At 50.9% G+C, this 23,693-nt stretch overlaps 1 protein-coding gene across 1 annotated transcript; it reads left to right on the top strand.

Moving 5' to 3' along the window:
- Positions 1–20,647: 20,647 nt before the first annotated feature.
- Positions 20,648–22,777, top strand: LOC109766404 (serine/threonine-protein kinase OXI1). Its single transcript, XM_040399364.3, has 2 exons — positions 20,648–21,392; positions 21,521–22,777. Exons 1-2 carry the CDS (start codon positions 20,974–20,976, stop codon positions 22,461–22,463), a joined length of 1,362 nt encoding a protein of 453 aa, XP_040255298.1. The 5' UTR covers positions 20,648–20,973; the 3' UTR covers positions 22,464–22,777.
- Positions 22,778–23,693: the final 916 nt, after the last annotated feature.

Here is a 23,693-nt window from a genome sequence, read left to right as displayed (position 1 = left end):
CCGAAAATGCATTTTTCCAGATTGAACTTGATGTCATATGTTCGGAGATTGTCGAACGTGAGCCTCAAGTCGTCTATTAAGGATTCGACGTGTCTGGTTTTAATGACCACATCGTCTACATATGCCTCCACTGTTTTGTCGATTTGTGTTTCCAGGCATGCTTGAATCATGCGTTGGTAGGTTGCACCGGCGTTTTTGAGCCCGAAAGGCATGGTGTTAAAGCAGAAGGGGCCGTATGGAGTGATAAATGTCGTTGCGGCTTGATCGAACTCCGCCATCTTAATTTGATGGTATCCGGAGTATGCGTCGAGGAAGCACAATGAGTCGTGCCCTGCGGTAGCGTGGATAATTTGATCGATGCGGGGGAGGGGGAAGGGATCCTTGGGGCAGGCCTTGTTAAGGTCCTTGAAATCGACACATAGGCGCCAGGATTTGTCCTTCTTTGGTACCATCACCAGGTTTGCTAGCCAGTCCGGATGTTTTATTTCTCTAATGAATCTGGCCTCGAGTAACTTGGCTAGCTCCTCTCCCATGGCTTGTCGCTTAGGCTCAGAGAAACGCCGAAGAGTCTGCTTGACTGGCTTAAACTCTTTTAGAATGTTAAGGCTATGCTCGGCCAGCCTGCGTGGGATTCCTGGCATGTCTGAAGGATGCCAGGCGAAGATCTCCCAATTTTCGCGCAAGAACTCCCGCAGAGCGGTGTCTATTGTGGGGTTTAACTGTGCCCCGATGGATGCTGTTTTTTGTAGGGTGTGTTGGGTGGACCTGGAATTTGACTATTTCGTCTGCTGGTTTAAAAGAGGTGGACTTGGGTCTTTTGTCGAGTATCACGTCGTCCCTGTCCACTGTGCAGCGCAGTTAGTTCTTCGGCCGCAAGGGCTTCGGATAACGCCTCGAGGGCTAGTGCGGCGTTTTTATTTTCGGCGCGGAGTGCTATGTCCGGATCACTAGCTAGAGTGATGATTCCATTGGGGCCGGGCATTTTGAGCTTCATGTACCCGTAATGGGGTATAGCTTGGAAGATCGTGAATGCCTCTCGCCCTAAAAGGGCGTGGTATCCGCTACTGAACGGGGCCACTTGGAATGTGATTTCTTCGGACCTATAATTCTCCGGCGTGCCGAATACCACATCTAGTCTGATTTTTCCCGCACATCGTGCCTCCCGACTAGGGATGATTCCTCTGAAGGTTGTGTTGCTTTGTTCAATGCGGCTCTTTTCTATTTCCATTTTTTGAAGAGTCTCCTCATAGATGAGGTTTAATCCGCTGCCACCGTCCATGAGCACTTTAGTAAGCCAAAAACTGTTCATAATTGGACTAAGGACCAAGGCGGCTGGTGCTCGGGTTGTTCGGAATTTAGGTTCATCACTGGCATTGAAGGTTATAGCCGTATCGCTCCACGGATTTATTGCTGCCACGTGGCAGACTTCGGCAAGGGTGCGGAGTGCTCTCTTGCGCCTATTATTTGAGGCGAAGGTCTCGAAGACTGTTAATACTGTATTGTTATTTTCGACGGGATGGTGCTCTGTTGTATTGTTGATGAGGATATCCTCGCCGCTCTTGGCCACCTGCCGGAGTATCCTACATGCTCTAAGGCTATGTGTTGGCATGGTATCCGCTGTACTATGAATTTTGCATGGCCCATTGAGCCATCTCTCCAATACGGTTCCACGCCCTGTAGTGGGCTTTAGTTTCTTTGCAATTGGATCGGGTGACTTACGAGAGTACACCCTTTTAGTTCGGACGGGGGTTTTACTGAGGGCCGGAGGATCCCAGAATTTTGTTTGGGTTTTCCAGGCGCTTTCCATCGCACAGTACTTCTGTACTATGGCCGCCAAGTCAGCAAAGTGTGCTATGTCACGGCGACTTATGGCGTTGAGGATTCCCTTGTCCGTGCAATTTTTGCAAAAGAATGAAATTGCGTCTTCCTCGCGACAGTCCTTGACCTTGCTCATTACAAGGAGGAATCTGGCCCAATAGTGATGTACTGTCTCTTAGGGATCTTGTCTAATGTGGGAAAGATCACTTATATCTGGGTGGGTGGGTAGATTTAGGTCCGAACCCTGACCCGATCTGATACCCAGGGGCGGAGGAGTTTCCGAGCTTGGCAGTTCGGGCTCCGGGATGTTGCCCAATAGATCTGGCCCGCTGTCTGATTCTAGGTTCAAAGCTTGGGCCATGTCCTCCCGTAGACGGGTATCCGGCTCGGAGAGCTCGGGAGTCCGAACATAGTTTGTCCTCAAGATAGAGGAAGAATCGCTGCGTTGCTCCTCCACCACCGCTATCTGATGGGTGACCGGCGGAGAGTTAATCTCCCTTTGGTCGGGTTTAAGACCGATCCGATCATAGTCCATAGCGACTCCCAGGGCGGCGATGCGATCCAAGAGCTCGTTCAAGGAAGAGAGCTCCATTGGATCCATCTGCTCGGCGAGTCCTGGGCCGACATGGAGGCTATTTTTGATGACCCGAGAAGTCATCATCGGCGCAACGGCCGAACGGGCGGTCATGACGAAGCCGCCTAGTCGGAGAGTTTGGCCTACAGCCAGGGCTCCCCCAGAGGTGATGTTGTCCTTGACAACAAGACGAGCCATCAAGCCTTATGGTGACGGCACAGTGGAACTCTCAATGAAAGCACCAATGTCGGTGTCAAAACCGGCGGATCTCGGGTAGGGGGTCCCGAACTGTGCGTCTAAGGCGGATGGTAACAGGAGGCGGGGGACACAATGTTTACCCAGGTTCGGGCCCTCTCGATGGAGGTAATACCCTACTTCCTGCTTGATTGATCTTGATGATATGAGTATTACAAGAGTTGATCTACCACGAGATCGTAGAGGCTAAACCCTAGAAGCTAGCCTATGATTATGATTGTTCCTCTCCTACGGAGTAAACCCTCTGGTTTATATAGACACCGGAGGGGGCTAGGATTACATAGAGTCGGTTACAAAGGAGGAGATCTACATATCCGTATTGCCAAGCTTGCCTTCCATGCAAAGAAGAGTCCCACCCGGACACGGGACGAAGTCTTCGATCTTATATCTTCATAGTCCAACAGTCCCGCCAAAGTATATAGTCCGGCAGTCCGAGGACCCCCCAATCCAGGACTCCCTCAGGTACGTGGACACATTCTCCTCCTCTCGTTGCTATGCATCTCCTAGATAGATCTTGCGTGAGCGTAGGAAATTTTTGAAATTGCATGCTACGTTCCCAACAAAACAGGGGGCATGGGTTGACGCTCAAAAGTGGCACGATTATAAAGAGTAGCTTGAAGCTATGTCAAGATTAATTCAAACTTATTATTGAAAGTCACCATGGGAAGGCTCTCTTCGAGAAGATCAAGATGGATATGAAAATGGTCTAAAATGAAGTTCGGATGCAAAAGTTATGACAAGTTCAGAGATACTCATGTTGACACCAGATTAAAGAATGACTTGAAACCCAATTAAGATAGCATGAGATGGAAAAAGTTTCAACATGAGAGTTGTGCATCTCATCGAAGCGGTTGCTTTTGATATAAAAACGTCTCAATCGGAGTTTGTATGTAAAAGTTAGAGTCGAAAATGCGCGGTTGCATAGGATGGTCGGACACTCCGGAAAAAATCATCCGGATTTTGGATTTCTCCGTGGATGGTCGGACTCTTCGAGGATGGTCGTAAGGGTTTTAGATTTCTCTGCTGCAGACTTCGAAAAACAGCCGAAAACCCCCTCAAGATGGCCTCTGATAAAAAAACGTTCAACATGAAAGTTGTTCGTCTCGTCGAAACGGTCAGGATTGCTTTTGGGTTCGTTTTCATCGAAGGGTTTTGAACGTGAATTCTAACCTTTCCTTGCGCGGGAAGTCCATCCGTCTCTTACATACCTAATGAGTGACGGCCGATTGAACAACACACAATCGAATAAATCATCTACCACTTTTCCCTTTACTTTTATCTTCTCCCTTATTCTTTTTCTTCCTCGTTCTTCGTTCGTTCTTCTTGTTGCTGGGCGGCAAACCTCGAGGCTCTAGGGGCGGTCAGGCCGACCTAGGGCAGCCCATAGCCGCCGCGCGCCCTGGCGGGGCCCCTCCCGGGCGAGTGTGGTTTCAGGTCTACAAAAACGCCCGCCGGATTGCTTGTGCACCGCCCTTCCGGACGTGTCTCCTTCAACGTAAGCTGCGGTGTGTCACCTCTGGCGCCGAGGATACATGATGACGTGTTCGTGTGCGAAAACAATGAAATTGAGGGACAAGGTTGGCCGTTGCCGTGGTGGAAATAGAACATGGAACGTGCGGTGGTGGCAGCCTCGTGAATGCGCCGTGCCAAATGACAGCGCACGCACGGTCTACGACAGGGCAAGTTGCTGCACCAAGGGAACCATCGGAATGAGTAGCCTATAGTTCGGCATTCAAGCATCTGCAGTACAGTGCGCGGGCGCCCACCGTGTGTTGGGTTTATGCTTGGCGATCCGCACAGATGCCAGACGTACTTGCGATACGCTTTGGGTTCACTAGTGAAGGACGGACGGTGTGGTCAGTCGCTGAGTCACTGTGAGTGGCATGTTAAACTGGTTCAGCTCACATGCACCGCTGGCTGGCCAGCCAGGAGAGGACGGCGGCGTGTCTACGGGATAGCCGAGCTGCCTAGCATTAGCAAATCCAATCTTCACGCAACGCAAGCCACGGCCGCCGATCATTCGGAAGAAAAGGTGACGACCGAGTGCTAATCATTCAGAATATCCAACACGCACGCACAGTGCGTCTTGCTCTCTTCCAATTAACACCTCCAGAGTTGGGGGGTAGCGGCACCGAACGAGACACGCATGAATGAATGAATGCCGCCTCATTCGGGCTCGGGTGCGTACGTAGGCTGCTATATATGCGTGGTAGCTCAGGCAGGCAGGACGTGGGAGGCGGCACCGGCACGCTTGGGACGTGGGAGTTGCAACCCCAGCTGCTCCCGTCAGTCCCGCTTCTCGCTCGCCCGAATCGGACCAGCATTGCACGTCGCCTCTTGCACGGGGCAGTTCACTTTGCCTCTCTCGCTTTTGCTTTGTCTAGCTCGCGGACGCGTCAACGCCTAGTCCCTACGCCGCTCTGCCCTGTATAGTATAGTACTCCCTTCATTTTTATTTAGTTCACGTATTAGTTTTGGTCAAAGTCAAGCTTTATAAACTTTGACAAAGTTTTCTAAATTCTAAACAAAGAAATTAACATATACAATAACACACCAATACCATTAAATTCATTATTAAATGTTCACATCATATAGATTTGATATTGTAAATGTTTATATTATTTTTTATAAACTTGGTCAAACTTAATGAAATTTGACTTCAGTCAAATCTAATATGCAGATTAGCGGAGCCAGACTTAGTAAAGTGGTGCACAGGAGATGTGTACAAGTGATACAAGGGCATCTCCAAGCAGACCCTCAGACCTCCCGCAAGCGTTCGAACCATATTGTTCGGACACAGTTTGCCATCCAACGCAAACCCGTATCGGTCCGCCGACGCTTCCGGATGTCCGTTTTCCGTAAAAAAAATTAACAGATACTGTGTCCGTTTAGGGGTCAACATTTGCCCCAAGTGCTGTAGTAAGGAAATTTGCAGCCATTGTTCGTTGGCCCTAGCTTTGAGCGATGCTAGCTCCGGTCCCTTCACGGCAATTCTGTAGGTGGTGCGGAGCCGATCGTTCATACATGAGGAGAGTGGTCTACTTCACGCGCGGCTATCCAATTCACGAGATTTCCCTGAGCTAAGAGTGGTGGCCATCCGTTCCCTGTAGGCCTGGCAGGTTTGCATGCATGCATGCATGATAGGTGAACCATCCCCAACAAAGGAAAGGAAAAAGGTACTCCCTCCATAAACTAATATAAGAACGTTTAGATCACTGAAATAATGATCTAAACACTCTTATATTAATTTACAGAGGGAGTACTACGTAGGCTAATAAGCGAGCTGGGATCACAACCAACCTGCAGGCGCGATTCATCTCATCTTTGCATTCTCAAAGGTCGCTTTCCCTCTCCTCTTTTTCTCATGCATGGCGGCTGGCCGCACCCAACTTGCTGCTGCAGCGAGAGCCGAGAGCGCCTTTACTTTTGCGCTTGAGTTATCAGTTTTCACGGGCTCCCCGACCGCATGGTCCGGTCGTGGTCGGACAACAGCCAGGTTAATAGCGACCGAGGCCTAAGCGTTATATTTGGATGAGATGATAGGTCAATGATCACAGACCTTGCAACCACTTCCTTAGTTTGCACTACTAATAATAGGTTAAATCCCCTAGAAAACTAGGTTAAATATGTGCCCTCGTTACTTGCTGTTGCGGACGCCGACTTTTCCGTCCATACTGCAGAGGCCAGCACAAGAACCTGCATGGAACATATACTCCCTCCGTTCGAAGATAACTGACGTGAGGAGACACGATTTTGAACTGAAGAATAACTGGCGTGAGGAGACACGATTTAGAACCGAAGTAGTCTTTACTTCAGTTCAAAATCAACGTCAATTACCTTCGAACCGAGGGAGTATATTCGAAGGGATTTTCTAAGAACAACATCATTTCCCTGAGGAACAAGACAAAAGTTCCATGGGCATAGAACGGTCAACACGATTAAGACTTTGAGAGAGAAAGTGTCCCGATAATTCGGTCCCTCTTTCCCCTTGGTAATGCGTTAGAACATTGCACCATTGAAAAGTTGAGCAAAGCTTTGTAGCGACTTGTCTCTTGGTGTCAAGGAATCTCTAAACGCATCCTTTGAGTGGGGGGATAAAGTTGTGGCCAACAATTAGTGCATCAACTATCGGATGCCTACTCGCTAGACAAGCGCAGTAGCTTGCAATAGGCAGAGAAGCGTTCAAAGATGATGTCAAGCGAGACTTACATAAGTCCCCACAATCCAGAGTATAGTAACATACATTATCCTCTCTCCTCCCCATCTAGTGATCAAAGTAGGTTCTTGTTGCACTTGCACCTATAGATTATTCAGTCACTCATGCACTCACGGGGTACATGGATACAATTAGTGCCGCAGGGAATAATTTGACCATGGAGAAGCTAAAGCAGCTGAGATCCCCTACCGCCAACATATATATTGTGTAAAGAAAAGAGCATCCGTCCGTCCGGATCATGTCACCTGACTGCCGTCCGGATCGATCAAGTCACTAGTAGTCTAGTAGCTTTCCTTTAAACAATGTGGAATCAGATATTAGGGGTCACCAACCTTGTGATCTTGTGTGTTTTCGATCTCGTTAGAAAGATGCTCTTTTGTTTTGTTTCTACGGGGTGAGGTCGAGTGCAGTGAGGAAAAACGCATCTCTAAATTGCTTTTGGACCAGTTGGGCACGCATAGACCTGTCTTTCAAAAGAGAGGGGCGAAAAAAGAAAAGAAAAAAGAGCGAGGAGATATGAACTTTTTTCTTCGCTAGATTAGTGGTTGATTTGGACCATCATTAGTCGAGTCATTATGCAGTCCGAGCGGGTTAGTTATATGAGCCGTCCGAGAAAAGAAATTCATGGGAATAGACCTGTTGTTTGTGTAGAAGACTATAGGATGCAACTCAATTGTATTCCATCGGAGTCGGTTACAATATATACAGGTGGTGTCTTGCGTGACAAGCCAACTAACCCTACAATATCTCTAGAGATCAATCTATACAAGGCTAGAGATAATAGGAGAATCAGTCGGAAATAAATACAAAGATATCATATTTCAACACCCCCCGCAGTCGAAGCGTCAGCGTCGGCGATGCAAAGACTAGAACGAAACTCCTGGAATGCAGCGGTAGGCAATCCCTTGGTCATGATGTCGGCAAACTGTTGAGTGGTCGGAACATGAAGAACACGAAGCTGACCCAACTGAACCTTCTCACGCACAAAGTGAACATCGAGCTCAATGTGTTTGGTGCGCTTGTGCTGCACCGGATTAGCCGCGAGATAGGTGGCCGACACGTTGTCACAGAAGACCACAGTAGCCTTCGGAAGAGAAATCCGAAGCTCACCAAGAAGATGACGAAGCCAACAAGTCTCCGCAACGACGTTGGCGACAGCTCGGTACTCGGCCTCAGCACTCGAACGGGAGACGGTAGGCTGCCGTTTAGAGGACCAGGAGACTAGAGAGTCACCGAAGAAGACACAATAGCCAGACGTGGAACGTCGAGTGTCTGGACAGCCAGCCCAATCCGCGTCAGTATAAGCAAGAAGCTCAGTCGAGGCGGATGCACGGAGACGAAGACCGTAGGTCGGGGTGCCACGAATGTACCGAAGAATGCGCTTGACCAAAGACCAGTGAACATCACGGGGCGAGTGCATACGCAAGCAAACTTGCTGCACCGCGAACTGAATGTCTGGTCTGGTGAGCCTGAGGTACTGAAGAGCGCCCACAATGTTGCGGTAAAGAGCGGCGTCGGTGGCAGGCTGGCCAGCGGTGGCGGAGAGCTTCGGCTTGGCCTCAGCTGGTGTGGCGGCTGGCTTGCAGTCAGTCATGCCGGCACGGTCCAGAAGATCACGAGCGTACTGTCCCTGATGCAGAAAGAACCCAGTGGCATCACGTCGCACATTAATGCCGAGAAAGAAGTGCAACGCTCCAAGATCCTTCAGCCGAAACTCAGAACCGAGACGACCAATGATGTCGCGAAGAAGATCCGCTCGGGAGGCAGTGATGACAATATCATCAACATAGAGCAGAAGCATAGCCACATGATCAGCCCGATGGAGCACGAACAGCGACGTGTCAGAGGTTGTGCTGCGAAACCCGAGAAGACCAAGGAACCCGGCGATGCGCTGGTACCAGGCGCGCGGGGCCTGTTTGAGGCCATATAATGACCGTGACAACAGGCAGACGTCATCTGGTCGCTGAGGGTCAACGAACCCAGTCGGCTGCTGACAGAGGACTCGCTCCTGAAGATGGCCATACAAAAAAGCATTATTGATGTCGAGCTGATGTACGGGCCAGTGACGAGAGGCAGCTAGCTGAAGCACCACACGAATCGTGGCGGGTTTGACGACCGGAGAGAAAGTCTCAGAGATGTCAACACCGGCACGTTGTGCAAATCGACGGACAACCCAGCGAGCCTTGTACCTGTCCAGAGAACCGTCCGGGAGGAGTTTGTGACGAAAAACCCACTTGCCCGAGATGACGTTCGCTCCAGGCGGACGAGGAACGAGGGTCCAAGTCCGGTTGGCGACAAGAGCATCGTACTCAGCGTGCATAGCGGCGGTCCAATGAGGATCACTCAACGCAAAACGCACCGATCGCGGAACCGGAGAGAGGGTTGTGACGCTGAGGTTGTGGTAGCGCGGATTCGGCTGGTGCACACCGGCCTTGGCGCGCGTCACCATATGATGGTGAGGTGGCGGGGGAGGCGGGCGTGGACCGCGGCGCCAAGGGGCCACAACAGCCGGCTCGGATGACGATGAAGATGCTGGCGAGGCCACGGGTGTTGATGTCGAGGGCGTTGGCGACACATGAGAAGGCCCGGCCGACGGGGCCGAGAGGACCGGCTCCTTCGGAGCCGACAAGGAGCCAGAGGGCTCGGTCGTAGACGGCGATGAGGGCGCAGTCGGGCCCGAAGTGGCCGGCTCCTCCTGAGCCGACGAGGCGCCCGAGAGCCCAGCTGGGGGCGCGCTCGACTCCGCCAGAGCCGAGGGGCGGCGGCCCGGCGAGGCCTGGGAGGCCGGCTCCTCCAGAGCCAAGAGGTGGGGGCCCGGCGAGGCCATGGAGGCCGACTCCTCCTGAGTCAGCGGAGGAAGCGCCGAGGGCGACGAGACGGCGGGTGACGAGGCCGCAACCGGGCCCGACCGGCGAGGTGGTGGGAGCGCAAGGGCTCCACGAGTCCGTCGAGGAGAGGCGTCCAGAGATGGCGAGGGACGCGACGCTGCCTGCTGAAACGGAAAAACAACCTCATCAAAATAAACGTGCCTAGACACGATCACACGATGGGACTCCGGGTCGTAGCAACGGAAGCCTTTTGTGTTTGGTTGGTAGCCAAGAAAGACACAAACGATGGAGCGAGGCGCCAGCTTATGTGGTGTCGTGGCGGTGATATTAGGATAACAAAGGCAACCGAAAACATGAAGATCATCATATGACGGAGGTGACCCGAATAAGAGGTGATGAGGGGTGTAGTTCCATCGGGGTTTGCAAGGCCGGATGTTAAGAAGAAGGGTAGCTGTGGCGAGAGCATCGGGCCAAAACCGAGCAGGCATGTGTGCGTGGAAGAGCAATGCGCGAACACTCTCATTAAGAGTGCGGAGAACACGTTCAGCGCGACCGTTTTGCTGAGATGTGTATGGACATGTGAGGCGAAAAATGGTGCCATGAGTGGATAAAAGGGTGCGAATAGCGAGGTTATCAAATTCCTTTCCGTTGTCGGTTTGAAGATGGGCAATGGTGCGGTGAAAGTGGGTGGCAACATAGGCGTAAAAAGCATGAAGGGAGGAAGCGACGTCGGATTTGCGGCGCAACGGAAAGGTCCAAGTGAAATGAGAAAAGTCATCCAAAATCACAAGGTAATATGATAGACCCGAATTCTTAGGCACGGGAAATGTCCAAACATCACAATGAAGAACATCAAAAGGAAAAGTAGCAATTGATGATGAAGTTGAAAACGGCAAACGAACGTGTTTTCCTATGCGACAGGAATGACAAGTGTGTGCCTCCGATTTATTACATGAAAAAGGAAAAGTCTGCAAAACTTTATGAAGAGCGTCGGCGCCGGGATGGCCAAGACGAGCATGCCAGAGAGAGACGTCGGCGTGGAGAGCGACGGGACCACTGCTTGTCGATTGGCCACACGGGTAAAGATCGCCGGGGGAATCACATCGGTGCAAAACCTTCCGGGAGTGGGCATCCTTGACAGAAAAACCATGTTTGTCAAACTCAACGGTAACAGGATGTTCACGAGTAAGAGTACGGACAGAACATAAATTTTTGATTAAGGATGAAGACACAAGCACGTTATTGAGAGGTAAGGAAGATGACGAGAGAGGGAGGGAGGACGCGCCGTGGTGGGTGATGTGAAGCGTAGATGCATCACCAACAACGATGCGAGAAAAAAGAGGGTACGGAGAGACACGAGAGAGGATACCCGGGTTCGACGCCATATGAGCAGCGGCGCCTGTGTCCATGTACCAGTCCCCGCCGCCGGAGTAGTTGCTTAGGGAAGGGGCGGCGTGGAGGGCGGCTAGGAGCGCCGGGTCGTAGGTGTAGCCGGTCGGTGCACCGCCGTAGGGAGGTGACATGGCAGCGCCGTGAGCCATGGTCCCGTTGTACGCCGAAGAGCCGCCGGGTCCGGAGCCACCCGGCGCGGCCAAGAGGGCCTGATGAAGACCCGGGCGAGGGCCAAGTAGGCCCGGAGCAGGCGCCCGCGGAAGGGGCATCGAGTAGGCGTGCACCACCCCCGTCCAGGGGTTGTACCCCATGAGCCAGGGCGGGGGTGCCGCGGCCTGAGCAGGAGCGGGAGAAGCCGCCTGGCGGGGCTGAGAGCCGTCGTTGCGGCCGCGGCCGTTGCGACCTCCCCGCCTCTTCTGGCGGCCCTGGTCAGGGGCGGCGGGCGGCTGTGGAGCCGACGTGCGGGGAGGCTGCGGTAGGGCGGCGGGCCCCTTGACAGTGCCGGCGTGGAGTGCGGCGAGAGGAGCTTGCCGCGCCACGTGACGAAGACGCTTCTCCTCCATGCAAAGATACGTGACCGCCTTGGCGTACGTCGGCGTGATGAGGGAGAGGTTGGCGGCGGATTGGCCGAGGTCGGGGTGGAGGCCGCGAAGGAGGTTGGTGAGGAGGACGGAGTCGTCGATGTTCATGCCGACGTCGCGGAGCTCGTCCGCGAGAACCTTCATCCGCGTGCAGTACTCGTCGATCGAGAGATCGTTTTGCTGCATGGTGAAAAAATCACCTTGGAGGAAGACACGGCGCTGGAGTTGATTGTTGAGGAAGAGGTCGCACAGCCGTGTCCACATAGCGTACACCGACGGATCACGGGAGTTCACCATGTTGAAGAGACCTGGAGAGATGGTGAGAAAAAGCCACTTGACGATGCAGGCATCCACAGCAAGCCACTCGTCGTCGTCCTTCATGTCGCGGATGTCGATGCTGCCATCAACATCCTCGATGAGGCGGAAGGAGCGGAAGAGGAGCGGGAAGTAGGTGCGCCATGCGTTGTAGGAAGGAGAGCCGAGGTCGAGGACGACAGGAACGTGGTCTTTGATGTGGAGCTCGTTGAGGCGATCGGAGGTGAAGGCAGCACCTCCGAAGGAGCCGGCGTCGGAGATGTCGGGTTTGGAGCGAGACATGGTGGTGGCGTCGGCTGAAGAGTGGTAGGGAGAGGCGGCGGCAGCGGCTATAGAGGAGGGAGTAGCGGCGGCGGCGTGATAGGGTTTAGGGTTTGGTGTGGCGGCAGCTGCGGCTGCTATAGGAGGAGTGGCAGCGGCGGCGGCGGCGTAGGAGGGTTAGGGTTTTGGTGCGGCGGCGGCGGCATGTGGAACAGGCGGCGGCAGCGGCAGGGAGAGAGGGGCGACGGCGGCGTGAGACGCGGCGGCAGCCTAGAGCGGAAGCGAGAGAGATCGGTAGAAAACTGATACCATGTAGAAGACTATAGGATGCAACTCAATTGTATTCCATCGGAGTCGGTTACAATATATACAGGTGGTGTCTTGCGTGACAAGCCAACTAACCCTATAATATCTTTAGAGATCAATCTATACAAGGCTAGAGATAGTAGGAGAATCAGTCGGAAATAAATACAAAGATATCACGTTTCAACAGTTTGAAAAGAGAGAGGAAAAAACAAAGGGAAAGAAAAGGAGATAGTAGCAGATACTTGTTGTTTTCGGTCAGTGATGGATTTGGACCATACTACTGTACCATACATCACCGGTCGATTCATCATGTAGCCTACAGTGGATTAGTTATGAGAAGAGAAATTGAGAGCCCCCACCAACCCACTCACCCACGACACGAAACAAACGAGCGACTTGTGGGGCGCTCCGCTGTATCATATCCGTCATTCCTGACCGAGGGCTCCATCGGCAAACAGAGAACCTGCAGTGATCATGCACTGGGGAGTCTTTCCTCCTGCAGTGCGCGCGTTCCCCCTCCCATCGATCGACTTCGTGTCTGAACCGGGTGTGCGTCGCCTGAGTCGTCCGTGAGCACCTCCTGAGCCGTCCTAAAAGTTAGCCAAACGGGAAACGGGAAATCTCTGCGTACGGTGAACCCATGGCGGGTTGGATGTTTCGGGAAAATGGACCTCGACGGCGATGAGATCCTTTTCCTGCGCTCCGGCCTCCGGCCGCCGGGTGATAAGTGGCCTAGGCTTTGCGAGAAATAGAGAAGAGCCGCCGCGCGCGGGGCGTACGCGCATGCACTCGTGTAGGTCAAGCTCACGAGCTTTCCCTCGATCACATGCATGCACGGCTATGGACTGCTACACGCGTTCCGCTGTTGATTAACGTCCACAGCTAACACAGCGGAACAACCGTCTTCCCTGCCCGTGAACCACCACGGTACCTTTCACGTCCGGCTAGCTAGCTTATCCCCGTCACTGTTACAAATCTCCACACACCCGCGCGCGGTATTAATTGCTTGCTCCACTGATCGCGACGGCGCTGCAAAAGCCAAAGTCGAATCCCCGATCCGGCGCCTGCCCGCCGTACCTTTTAGCAGCCGAAATCGAGCAAAACGCCAACCTACGACGACGTCTCAACGTAGATAAAACTCACTCACTCAGGCGAGTCATAAGCTAATCCACGGTCGATCTGCTGGACGTAAAGCCCGTGGCGGTGGTGAGGAAAAGCAGGCACGCGCACGGATCCTCGTTCGATCGATCGATCGTTCGTTCCGTAGTTGGTCCTGCATGCGCGTGTCCTCAGCGGCCAACACCCAACAGCCCCGACCGCGACCGCGCGCCCGAAACAAACACCGCCTGCACACCCCGCCCACTCCAGCCTACGTGTCGCCATGTCCATGTGCCGTTGCTCGCTTCCACTCCAGCGCGCCTCGTAGCGCCTCTCACGTTCGGCCGTGCGTGCAAAGATGATGATGACAGAGGGACTGACTGACTGAATGATTGGACGTAATATTGTTGGACGGTAGGACCTCCAACGCCAACCGGCCGGAGTTAAGAGCCGTCGCCTCGCCTTGCCATGGCTGTCAGCGTTGCCGATTGGGCTCCTGCTAAGCTTCATCAAGTGTGAAAGGGGCCGGTGAGTGAGTGAGGGTTTGCATCATCGTTCGGTACAACGGCTCCAATCAAATCGTAAGTGTACCACCAGGTTTTTAAAAATCGAGCAAGAAGCTGGACTTATCGGGCCGGCGTGGCGTGAGTCCGCACGACTACTGCTACTTTGCATTATTCAAAGACGTGGAGTTTCCATCTCCTCACATGACCATGGTGGGGAGTCACGTTTTTGTGCAAGCAAACTTGTTGATCATGCATGTAATTGAGTAGCTGAAGCTTTAAAATGCATCCTCCCAAACATGTGCAAACACCCCAAAACTGCAAAAGCGGCCTCCGTGAACAAAAGCAAGAGCATGCACTCCACTCGAGTGCACGCACGGATAAAGGCGTGCGGCTTTGAGTAAAATCGATCATGTGCATATTAAGGTGTAGCGTGAGGACGTGAAGTTTCTTATAGCATCTACAGCCGGACTTGACAAAACCGGTCTACTATACGTCCCCGCCATCCCCTCATATTTTATGCCCGGCATCCACATATCTCAAATCCATACTCTTAAATTCATGCAAATCCGTGCATGTCTATCACAAACGTCAATGTCGCACGTAAATAACAAATGTTGATACAAGAAATACAATCTTGTTAAATAAATTTTGTTTAAGTGCACAACTCAAATATTACCTCTTTGGTTTTCATTATGTGTTCACATATGCTCCACGGGGTCATGGAGTAGCTGCGCGTGCACCTGATGATGTCGAAGATTCTGATGCATTTGCAGAAAGTTCATAAGCTGAGTTGCATCTTGATCTTTCGGGATTTGAGTTTGTTCTCCAGATGCTTCAAAATCATTGGTTTGGGCTACACCATCATCCTCATCCTCGACAATCATATTGTGCAAAATAACACAACATGTCATGAGCTACTATAAAGTTTCAGATTCTCACATCATTGCAGCTCCACGAACAATTTCCCAACGAGCTTGAAACACTCCGAATGCCCTCTCCACATCCTTCCTACATTATTGCAAAGTGGCTTTGTTTGTTGCTTTGTGATTCGGATATGATCTTCACAAACATCGCCCACTGAGGATAGATGTCGTCGGCAAGATGGTACCCCATGTTGTACTCCCGGCCGTTGACAGTGTAGTTGCACACCGGCGATTCCCCATTGCAAAGCCTCCTGAACACTGGAGATCGTTTAAGCAAGTTGATGGCGTTGTGAGATCCCCGCATTCCAAGAAAGCATGCCAAATCCATAACTCATGTGATACCATCGCTTCTAGTATGATGGTGTCCTCTTTGGTGTGACCTTGATACATTCCCGCAAACCTTTGGGCAGTCCTTCCATTGTCAATGCATACAATCAATAGATCCGGGCATTCTTGGAAACCCTCTAGCCTCTCCAATAGCCAACAACCTTTTTGCGTCCTACACATTTGGTACTCTCAGATACTCTGCTCCAGACACCCGCACCACAACGTGGGCACTCTTGACAGTAGTCTTCAGGCATGCGCTCTCCCCATCTTGACCATCTCACCAATGACATCTGCGACAGTACCAAGTGCAAGCATCCTCGGAGCAGCCGTGCACTTCTGCTTAGCGGAGAAAGAAAGTTGGCTGCAACAATCCCTTTTGAGCTTGAAGTAGTCGACGTGTGCATCCACTTCCTCCACAATCCGCAACAACAATGGTTTCACGCGGAAACGACAACGAAACCATGCATCATCCGGGAAAGTTGGGTTCGGAGCAAAGTAGTCCTTCTGCAATATGATTGTCGAGGATGAGGGTGATGGTGTAGCTCCGGACACTCTATCCCGAATGATCACTCTTCTCCCTTTGATTGAGCCATTAAAGTTGAGAATATGCTCCACCTGTCGGTCAATTTCCTCTTGCATGATCATGCTCAGCATGATCATGTCCACTTATTCTCCGAATCCGAGGAAATGAAGAACTCATCTTGAATCATTTGATCAAGCTCCGTGGGTCCATACTCCACGTCCAACGAAGCATCGGAATTCATCCTTTTCCCTAATAAAATCACAAAAAATACGGTCAGACAATGTGTCGAACAAATAGAGCTCAAAACGGAGCCAGGGAGTTGCCAGACATACCGCGGTGGCATCCGGGCCGGCGACGACGTCCCCTGCGTCGAGGGCGGGAGAGAGGACTGCTTTGCCGAAGGTGGCGGTGCAGAGGCTAGGAACAGCTATGGAGCGCCCGCGGCGGCGGAGCAACGAGACGGACGTCGAGGAGGAGGAAGAAGAGAGGAGAGAGCAAATAGATCTGGTGGATTTGGTGCATTTTATTTTACTGTTCAATCAAACTTATTTGGGCTCGGGACTAGAAGAGCTTTCGATAGCGTGACACAGAGTACTAACCCGTTCCTGATTTATCAGTCTGTCCAAAATAATTAACTAGTACAGTTTAGTTGGATGGCAAGAGGACACAAACAGTGTAGTTTCGTTTTCGTCAATTGGGTGAAGGCGTCTTTGACAAATTGACTGAAAACAAAGTTACCTTCAATATAAAAAATCTGCCAATTAAAACATGACAGGTGACATTTCGAGTGGAGATAAAATCAGGGCCACTCGGTTTTTTAAATAATTTTGAAAAGTCCAGACTAATATGCAGAGAACTGCGATAAACACATCAAGTTATATACAACAACTACAGACTAGTCTGTCTCTAGTTTTTGGAATTGTAAAAAACCATGCACTGAAAATACTTCCTCATCAATAAACTAATATAAGATCTTTTAGATCACTACTTACGGGAGAACAAGAATGAATTGTCAAAAATCCCGGCTAACATGGAGCAATTCAAGTTAATTACAACAAAATAGAAATTGCAACTTTGATTGCTCAAAGATGTAAAAAATTGGACCGTAATATTTGAGGCACGTAGCTGGGCAACCGCTCGTGAAGGAGCTCTCCAACGAACATTTCAGGTTGTTCGTTCGGGTGGGGGCACCCTGTAGCCATTCGTTCGCTCTAGCGCGCTCCCTTGTTGAGGCTGGTCACAATGGGCAAGAACATAAGCTAGTAACGTACACACTTTTCTAGACTATGTTACTACCTCCATAGTGGGTAGGAACATCTATGTAGTGTCATGCAAAGATGTATTTATTTACAAGCACCTCTCTCTTCATTAAATATGTGCCACATAAGCAAAGTTGTATTGGAGTGTGTGGTGTTACTCCTAAGTTCCTCCCCATTGTGACCAGCCTGAACCAGAGGCCCATTTGACTCTTTTTTTAAGAAAAAAATGCCACCAGCAAAAAAAGACTGTAACGGTCATGGTCTAATTTATGAACCATGCTACTCTATAAAAACTGTTGTATCTCGAATTTATAAATTTACAATGAGTATGATAAAAAAGGTTATGTGATATACAAAAATAAATTCCCATGCTAAACTTAAAAACTGCCATCCTCTAGATAAAAAATATATTTTATCTTGATAAGCCCCAAATTTAGACTCTATACTTTCGTTTAAAAAAAGCACTCACATGAATTGCCATGGTCCATAAAAGTATTTTTTTTCCATGGCGAATGTCATCCTCTTAATAATAAAAATGTCATCCCATTAAAAACAAAAATGCCATCGACGCAAAATAAAAAATGCCATCCTTTTGAATAATAAAAATGTCATCCACTTAATAATTAAAAATGGTATCCTCCTAATAATTAAAAAGCCATGTTGTAAATAAAACTGCCATGTAGGAAAGTAGAAAAATAATTCCAAAAATTACCATCGATTTGTAAAAAAAATGGCACATTGGTCAAAAATTAGGATTTTTTATCTTTCAAAAATGGGATTCTTTTTTTCTTTTTTGGCAAAATTATCAAAGAAAATCGAATTAAAACACAAAATAGCTTCAACGTTACCTATAACGGCTTAAACTTATGATTTCACAAGCCCCTACTTCAATGCACCGCTTAGTGCATCCGCAACCTCAGCAGGAGGTCCTGAGTTCGAACCGCCCCTCGCGCACATTGACTGTGCAATTATTTTCTAAAAGTAGAGTGTTCAGCTCGTGCTAGTTAAAGCTCGGCTAGTTAAGCTTAACGGGTGAAAAGGTTTGGCGCGGCTCTGTTCGTTTAAAGCTCACAAGCGCTCGTTAACACACTGCAATGTGTTATGACCTATGGGATGAGTGTGTTGGCGCAATCTTTACAAAGGAATATGATGACTACAGGAGGTGGTGCTATAGTTTGTTCCCTTTGATGGAATGGGATGGGTCGATTAGATTGGTGGGTTGAGGTGCCACAAAATGTTGTCATGTAAGATAAAAAATATGTGATGTGTTGTACTAGTGAGCTTACCGAGCTGCTCATGAAACTCTTTGGCTCGTTATAAGTTTAACGTGCTAAAACCGATGATTGACTTTATTTATTACTCCCTCCGTCCCATAATATAAGAACGTTTTTGACACTACACTAGTGTCAAAAACGTTCTTATATTATGGGACGGAGGGAGTAGAAAGCAAGCTATAAGTTTAACGAGCTGAGCTATCGAGTGCTCATTCAGCTCGCGAGCTACGAGATTTTGGTCCAGCCCCAGGTACAGACGTACAGTGAACGACTGTAGCATGTCTAGATAGCGTCAGCTTTGTGCCAAGATCAGTGCAACAACAGAGAAGCCAAAATGAATAGCTGACAATAGTAATGTTACCTGTAGGAAAGCAAGAATGACTCGACATACACATATATAACACAAAAATAGCCAAGAGTAAAGCGATTATTTCAGGTTAGAAGAGAAATGTATAACCTACTGTAACATACAGAAACCTAAATACAAAAATATCAATGTGCAAAAAGCGAATTAAGAAAAAAACAATACTATAACCATTGCATCGTACGGTCGAACGCCCGATAACTCAAATGCGGGCTAAATAAAGAACCCACACGACTGAAAAATTGAACAGAAATTACGGCTAGAGCTCAGACATTCAGAGAGTTCGAATGAAAGCGAATTGAAATCGCTTGTCTGAAAAGTAGCATTGCAGTAATTGTATTGAATGGATACACAAAAAAGTTATATCTGTTGTACTGTCCGACAGATAGACTGAAGGAAAACATTTGTGTGGTTGTTCGTTTAAAGCTCGTAAGCACTTGTTAACAGACTAGGATGTGTTATGAGCGATGGGATAAGTGTGTTGGCGCAGTCTTTACAAAGAATCATGATGACTACCGGAGGTGATGCTATAGTTTGTTGCCTCTGATGGATCGGGATGGGCCGATTAGATTGGCGGGTTGAGGTGGCACAAAATGTTGTCATGTAAGATAAAAATATGTGATGTGTTGTACTGGTGAGCTTAAGGAGCTGCTCATAAAACTCATTATAAGGTTAACGAGCTAAAATCAATGATTAACTCTGTTCATTAGGTAGCGAGCTAAGAGTTTAAAAAGATGAGCTATCAAGCACTCATTAAGCTCGCGAGCTACGAGCTTTTGGTCAAGCCCTAGAGGCAGACATACAGTGAACGACTGTAGCGTGTCTACGTATCGTCGGCTTTGTGCCAAGATCCGAGCAACAACAGGGAAGCCAAAATGAATAACTGACAATAGTAATGGTAATTGTAGGGGCAGAAATAATCGACATACACATATATAGCACAAAAATAGGCAAGAGTAAAGCGATTATAAGGTTAGAAGAAAAATGATATAACCTACTGTAACATACAGAAACCTAAATTATTGCATCGCACGGGCGAACGTCCGGTAACTCAAACGCGGGCTAAATAAAGAACCCAGTCGGCTGAAAAATTGAACAGAAATCACAGCTGGAGCTCGGACATTCAGAGAGTTCAAATGCGAGCGAATTGAAATCACTTGTCTGAAAAGTAGCATTGCAGTAATTGTATCGAATGGATTAAGAGGGTGCTTGGATACGTTTTAGTCCCATGACTAAAAGTAGTGGGACTAAAACTTTCTAGCCTTATCCATGCTTGAATCCAAATACTAAAGAGACTAAAATCAAGTTAATGAGCATTTATTATCCTCCAAACCCTCCAATCTAGAACTCGTCTATGTTAAAGGAGATGAGTTAAATGAGAAGAGTGAAGGCTAATCCACATTTTAGCAGGGGTATCCTTGACTAAAATTTTTTAGTCTCAAAACTAGTTTTAGCCTCTCTTTAGTCAGGGGTGCTTAAAACTTTAGCCTCTTAAAGAGACTGTTTTTAGTCAGACTAAAATAAGTCTCTTGAATCTAAGCACCCTCTAAAAAAGTTGTATCTGCTGTACTGTCCGAAAGATAGACCGAAGGAAAGGAACTACTCCTTCTAGAATCACTGCATTTATAGCCCTAAAAAAAAGAATCACTGCATTTTTTTTTTCTGAGGGGTTCTGGAATCACTTCTGGGGCAACAAACTGGGCGCAGGGAGGAGCCCGCAACCGCGGTCCAAAGACGGAGCCCACAAAATCCTTTCATTTGTCGCTGGTAAACTGGCCCCACACCCAACAACAACACACGCGAGAGAAGACCGTGGTCCGTCGACGAACGAAGGGATTAAAAAACTCTTCCCGTTTCAAAACACTCGCTTCCCGGAAGAAAATCCCGCACGCGAGTGCTTCGTCGCCAAGGGAAGGGAAGGCAGAGGGAGCCTGTTGCCCGCCGCATATAACCAACGCAACGCACGCAGAGGCAGAGGAGCCAAACCTGGAATCGAATCGGGGGAGTACCAAAATCAAACCGCAACCAATCCCCACCCCACCCTTCCTTCCTTCCCTCACTCGCCCAGGCGCAGGCGCAGGGCACCGAACCCACTCGCACCCCGCCGCCCAATCCGAGGCGGCGCCGTCCTCGTGCGCGCTCTCGCGGTGGCCATGACGGCGCAGGCGCTCGCGCCGCCGCCGCCGGAGCCGCGCCAGCTCAGCCTGGCCGACCTCCGGGCCGTCTCCGTGCTCGGCCGCGGCGCCAAGGGCGTCGTCTTCCACGTCGTGCCCGAGGGCGCCGCCGCGGATGGAGGGGGCGACGTCGCCATGGCGCTCAAGGCGGTCTCGCGGGAGGCCGCGCGCAACAAGAAGAGCGGCGGGAGCGGCGGCGCCGCCGCGGACGGCCACCGGAGGATCTGGTTCGAGCGCGACGTGCTCCTGGCCCTGCGCCACCCGCTTCTCCCCGCCCTCCGCGGCGTCCTCGCCACCGACGCCGTCGTCGGCTTCGCCATCGACCGCTGCGGAGGCGGCGACCTCAACTCCCTCCGACGCCGCCAGACCGAGAAGATGTTCTCCGACTCCGTCATACGGTACGCCCCCCGCTCTCCCTGACCGATTAACCCATCAACCAAACGCCCTTACGCCCACGCACCGCCGTCGAACAAATCGGTGGCCAAGATTTGATCCGTGAGCTCACCCATTCGTTGCCAATTCGCAGGTTCTACGCGGCGGAGCTGGTGCTGGCACTCGAGTACCTGCACAGCATCGGCATCGTCTACCGGGACCTCAAGCCGGAGAACGTCCTGATACAGGACACCGGCCACATCATGCTCGTCGACTTCGACCTCTCCACGAGGCTCCCGGTTCTGCCGCCGGAGACGGACGCCCCCAAACCGGCGCCCGTCCCTACCTCGCCGTCCCCGAACACCGGGAAGCCCAAGAAGCCGGCCATGTGCTTCCGGTTTCGCTCGGGCGGCACCACAAAGCCTGCCGTGTCAGCGGACTCGCCGTCGCCGCCGTCCACCTCCCGGACGGCCTCCTCGTCGTCCACCTCCTCGACGGCCACCACCGCCTCCTCCACGGTCTCCGGCGCGCGCACGCCGGCCAAGTCGAACTCGTTCGTGGGCACGGAGGACTACGTGGCGCCGGAGATCATCGCCGGGAGCGGGCACGACTTCATCGTGGACTGGTGGGGCCTGGGCGTGGTGCTCTACGAGATGCTCTACGGGCGCACGCCGTTCCGGGGGCAGAACCGCAAGGAGACCTTCTACCGCGTGCTCACCAAGCAGCCGGAGCTGGTGGGCGAGAAGACGCCGCTGCGCGACCTCATCGCCCGCCTCCTGGAGAAGGACCCGGCGAAGCGCATCGGCGCGCGCGGCATCAAGGCGCACCCCTTCTTCCACGGCGTCGACTGGGACCGCATCCTCCGCGTGGCGCGCCCGCCATACATCCCCGCGCTGCCCCAGGACGAGGACGGCGGCGAGGTGCTCGACGTCGAGAAGGTCGTCCACGAGACGTTCGCGGCCAGCGACGTCGAGAACGCCGCGGCGGCGGGGGACGAGAAGAAGCCTTCGCCGGAGACGGAGACGGGCGGGGGCGACGACGGTGAGCGGAGGATGATGGATCCGTCGAAAGATGGCGATTTCTCCGTGTTTTTCTGAGGTTTTTTTTTAGATTTTAGCACTTTGTCCTTGCCAGAAAAATGGGCTTGGCCAGGTTTATTTTGTTAATACGATATTCTCTTTTCTTTTCTTTGGGAACTCGTAGCACAGTACAGTACAGTACTACTACTCCTATATGGTGGGATTTGGTGGAGGGATGAGTACATAATTAAGGAGGTAATCGTGTGTTTAGCGGAGTAGAGTACGTTTTTGCTTCGCTTCTTTTTTGGTGGATACATTGCTTTGGCCCGTACATACGAGGATTGTTGAGGCGATCGAGTACATAATGAATAATCAGCAGTTAATATTAGGCAGATGAGGTGCAAATTGGTCTTGATGTTTGTTTTTCCATTTGGTGCCCAGTGACTTTTGGTAAGCATTGAATTAGAATGGAAATTCTAGGCATCAACTTCCTAAAAATAACTATTCCGTTCTGTTCTTGCGGGTGCCATAAACCAAACCCGGACGCTATTATCTTAGTTTCTGAAAAATGCGCGGAGGCGTGGTGTCCGCACAGTGAAGTTCAGTGGTGGCCACTGGCCAACCACTGCTGGTACTTGCTACGCAGAGGTATCTTTTCATCGGCTTCAATTACTAGGGTTAACGTACAGAAATGCAGCATGAAATTTGTAATCTGCCAGCCAACGAGTCGCGAGCGGGAGTAAATGGAACACAGGGGCTAGCCTGGCTGGCTCCCTTTACTTGCCCACTGGTGCAGTGAGCAGGAGCAGGTACGCCATTGCCAGTGCGGCCGCGGCAGCACGAGCGCACTGTGGAAGCACGCACGCGACGCGAGGGTAGCTAGCCCGCCCTCGTGCCGGACGGTATCGAGTAGATCGATCGGCGCCTTGGTCCCGAGGTCACCAACTATTCCTCATCGTCGCCACGGAGGGGAAAAGGAAAGGAATATGCCATTGCCAGCCAGCTCTGTGCTTGTGCACCATTCACCCCTCACCACCGAACCCAGGAGGCCATGACGTGCAGTCACTCGCTGTGCCTTGTGCGTGCGTGCATGCGACATGATCATGTGGACCGAGGAAGGAAAAGCCATATAACGATGATGAATGCCAGTTGTGGCACATGCTTGTGTACGCACCCTTGGTGCTACGTTCCATTCACCGCCGGTTATTCCCCGAGGAAATGCTCGTATTTATGCAAGGAATCTGCACAAGAGTAGTGGACGGCGCCATCGTTCCTTCCTCCACTAGGTGTCCTCCAATCTTTGCTTGC

Source organism: Aegilops tauschii, chromosome 2 (assembly GCF_002575655.3).
Source record: "Aegilops tauschii subsp. strangulata cultivar AL8/78 chromosome 2, Aet v6.0, whole genome shotgun sequence".
Taxonomy (NCBI): Eukaryota; Viridiplantae; Streptophyta; class Magnoliopsida; order Poales; family Poaceae; genus Aegilops; species Aegilops tauschii.
The sequence above is the reverse complement of the archived record's forward strand: the minus strand, read 5'-3'. Positions and strand labels throughout refer to the sequence as shown.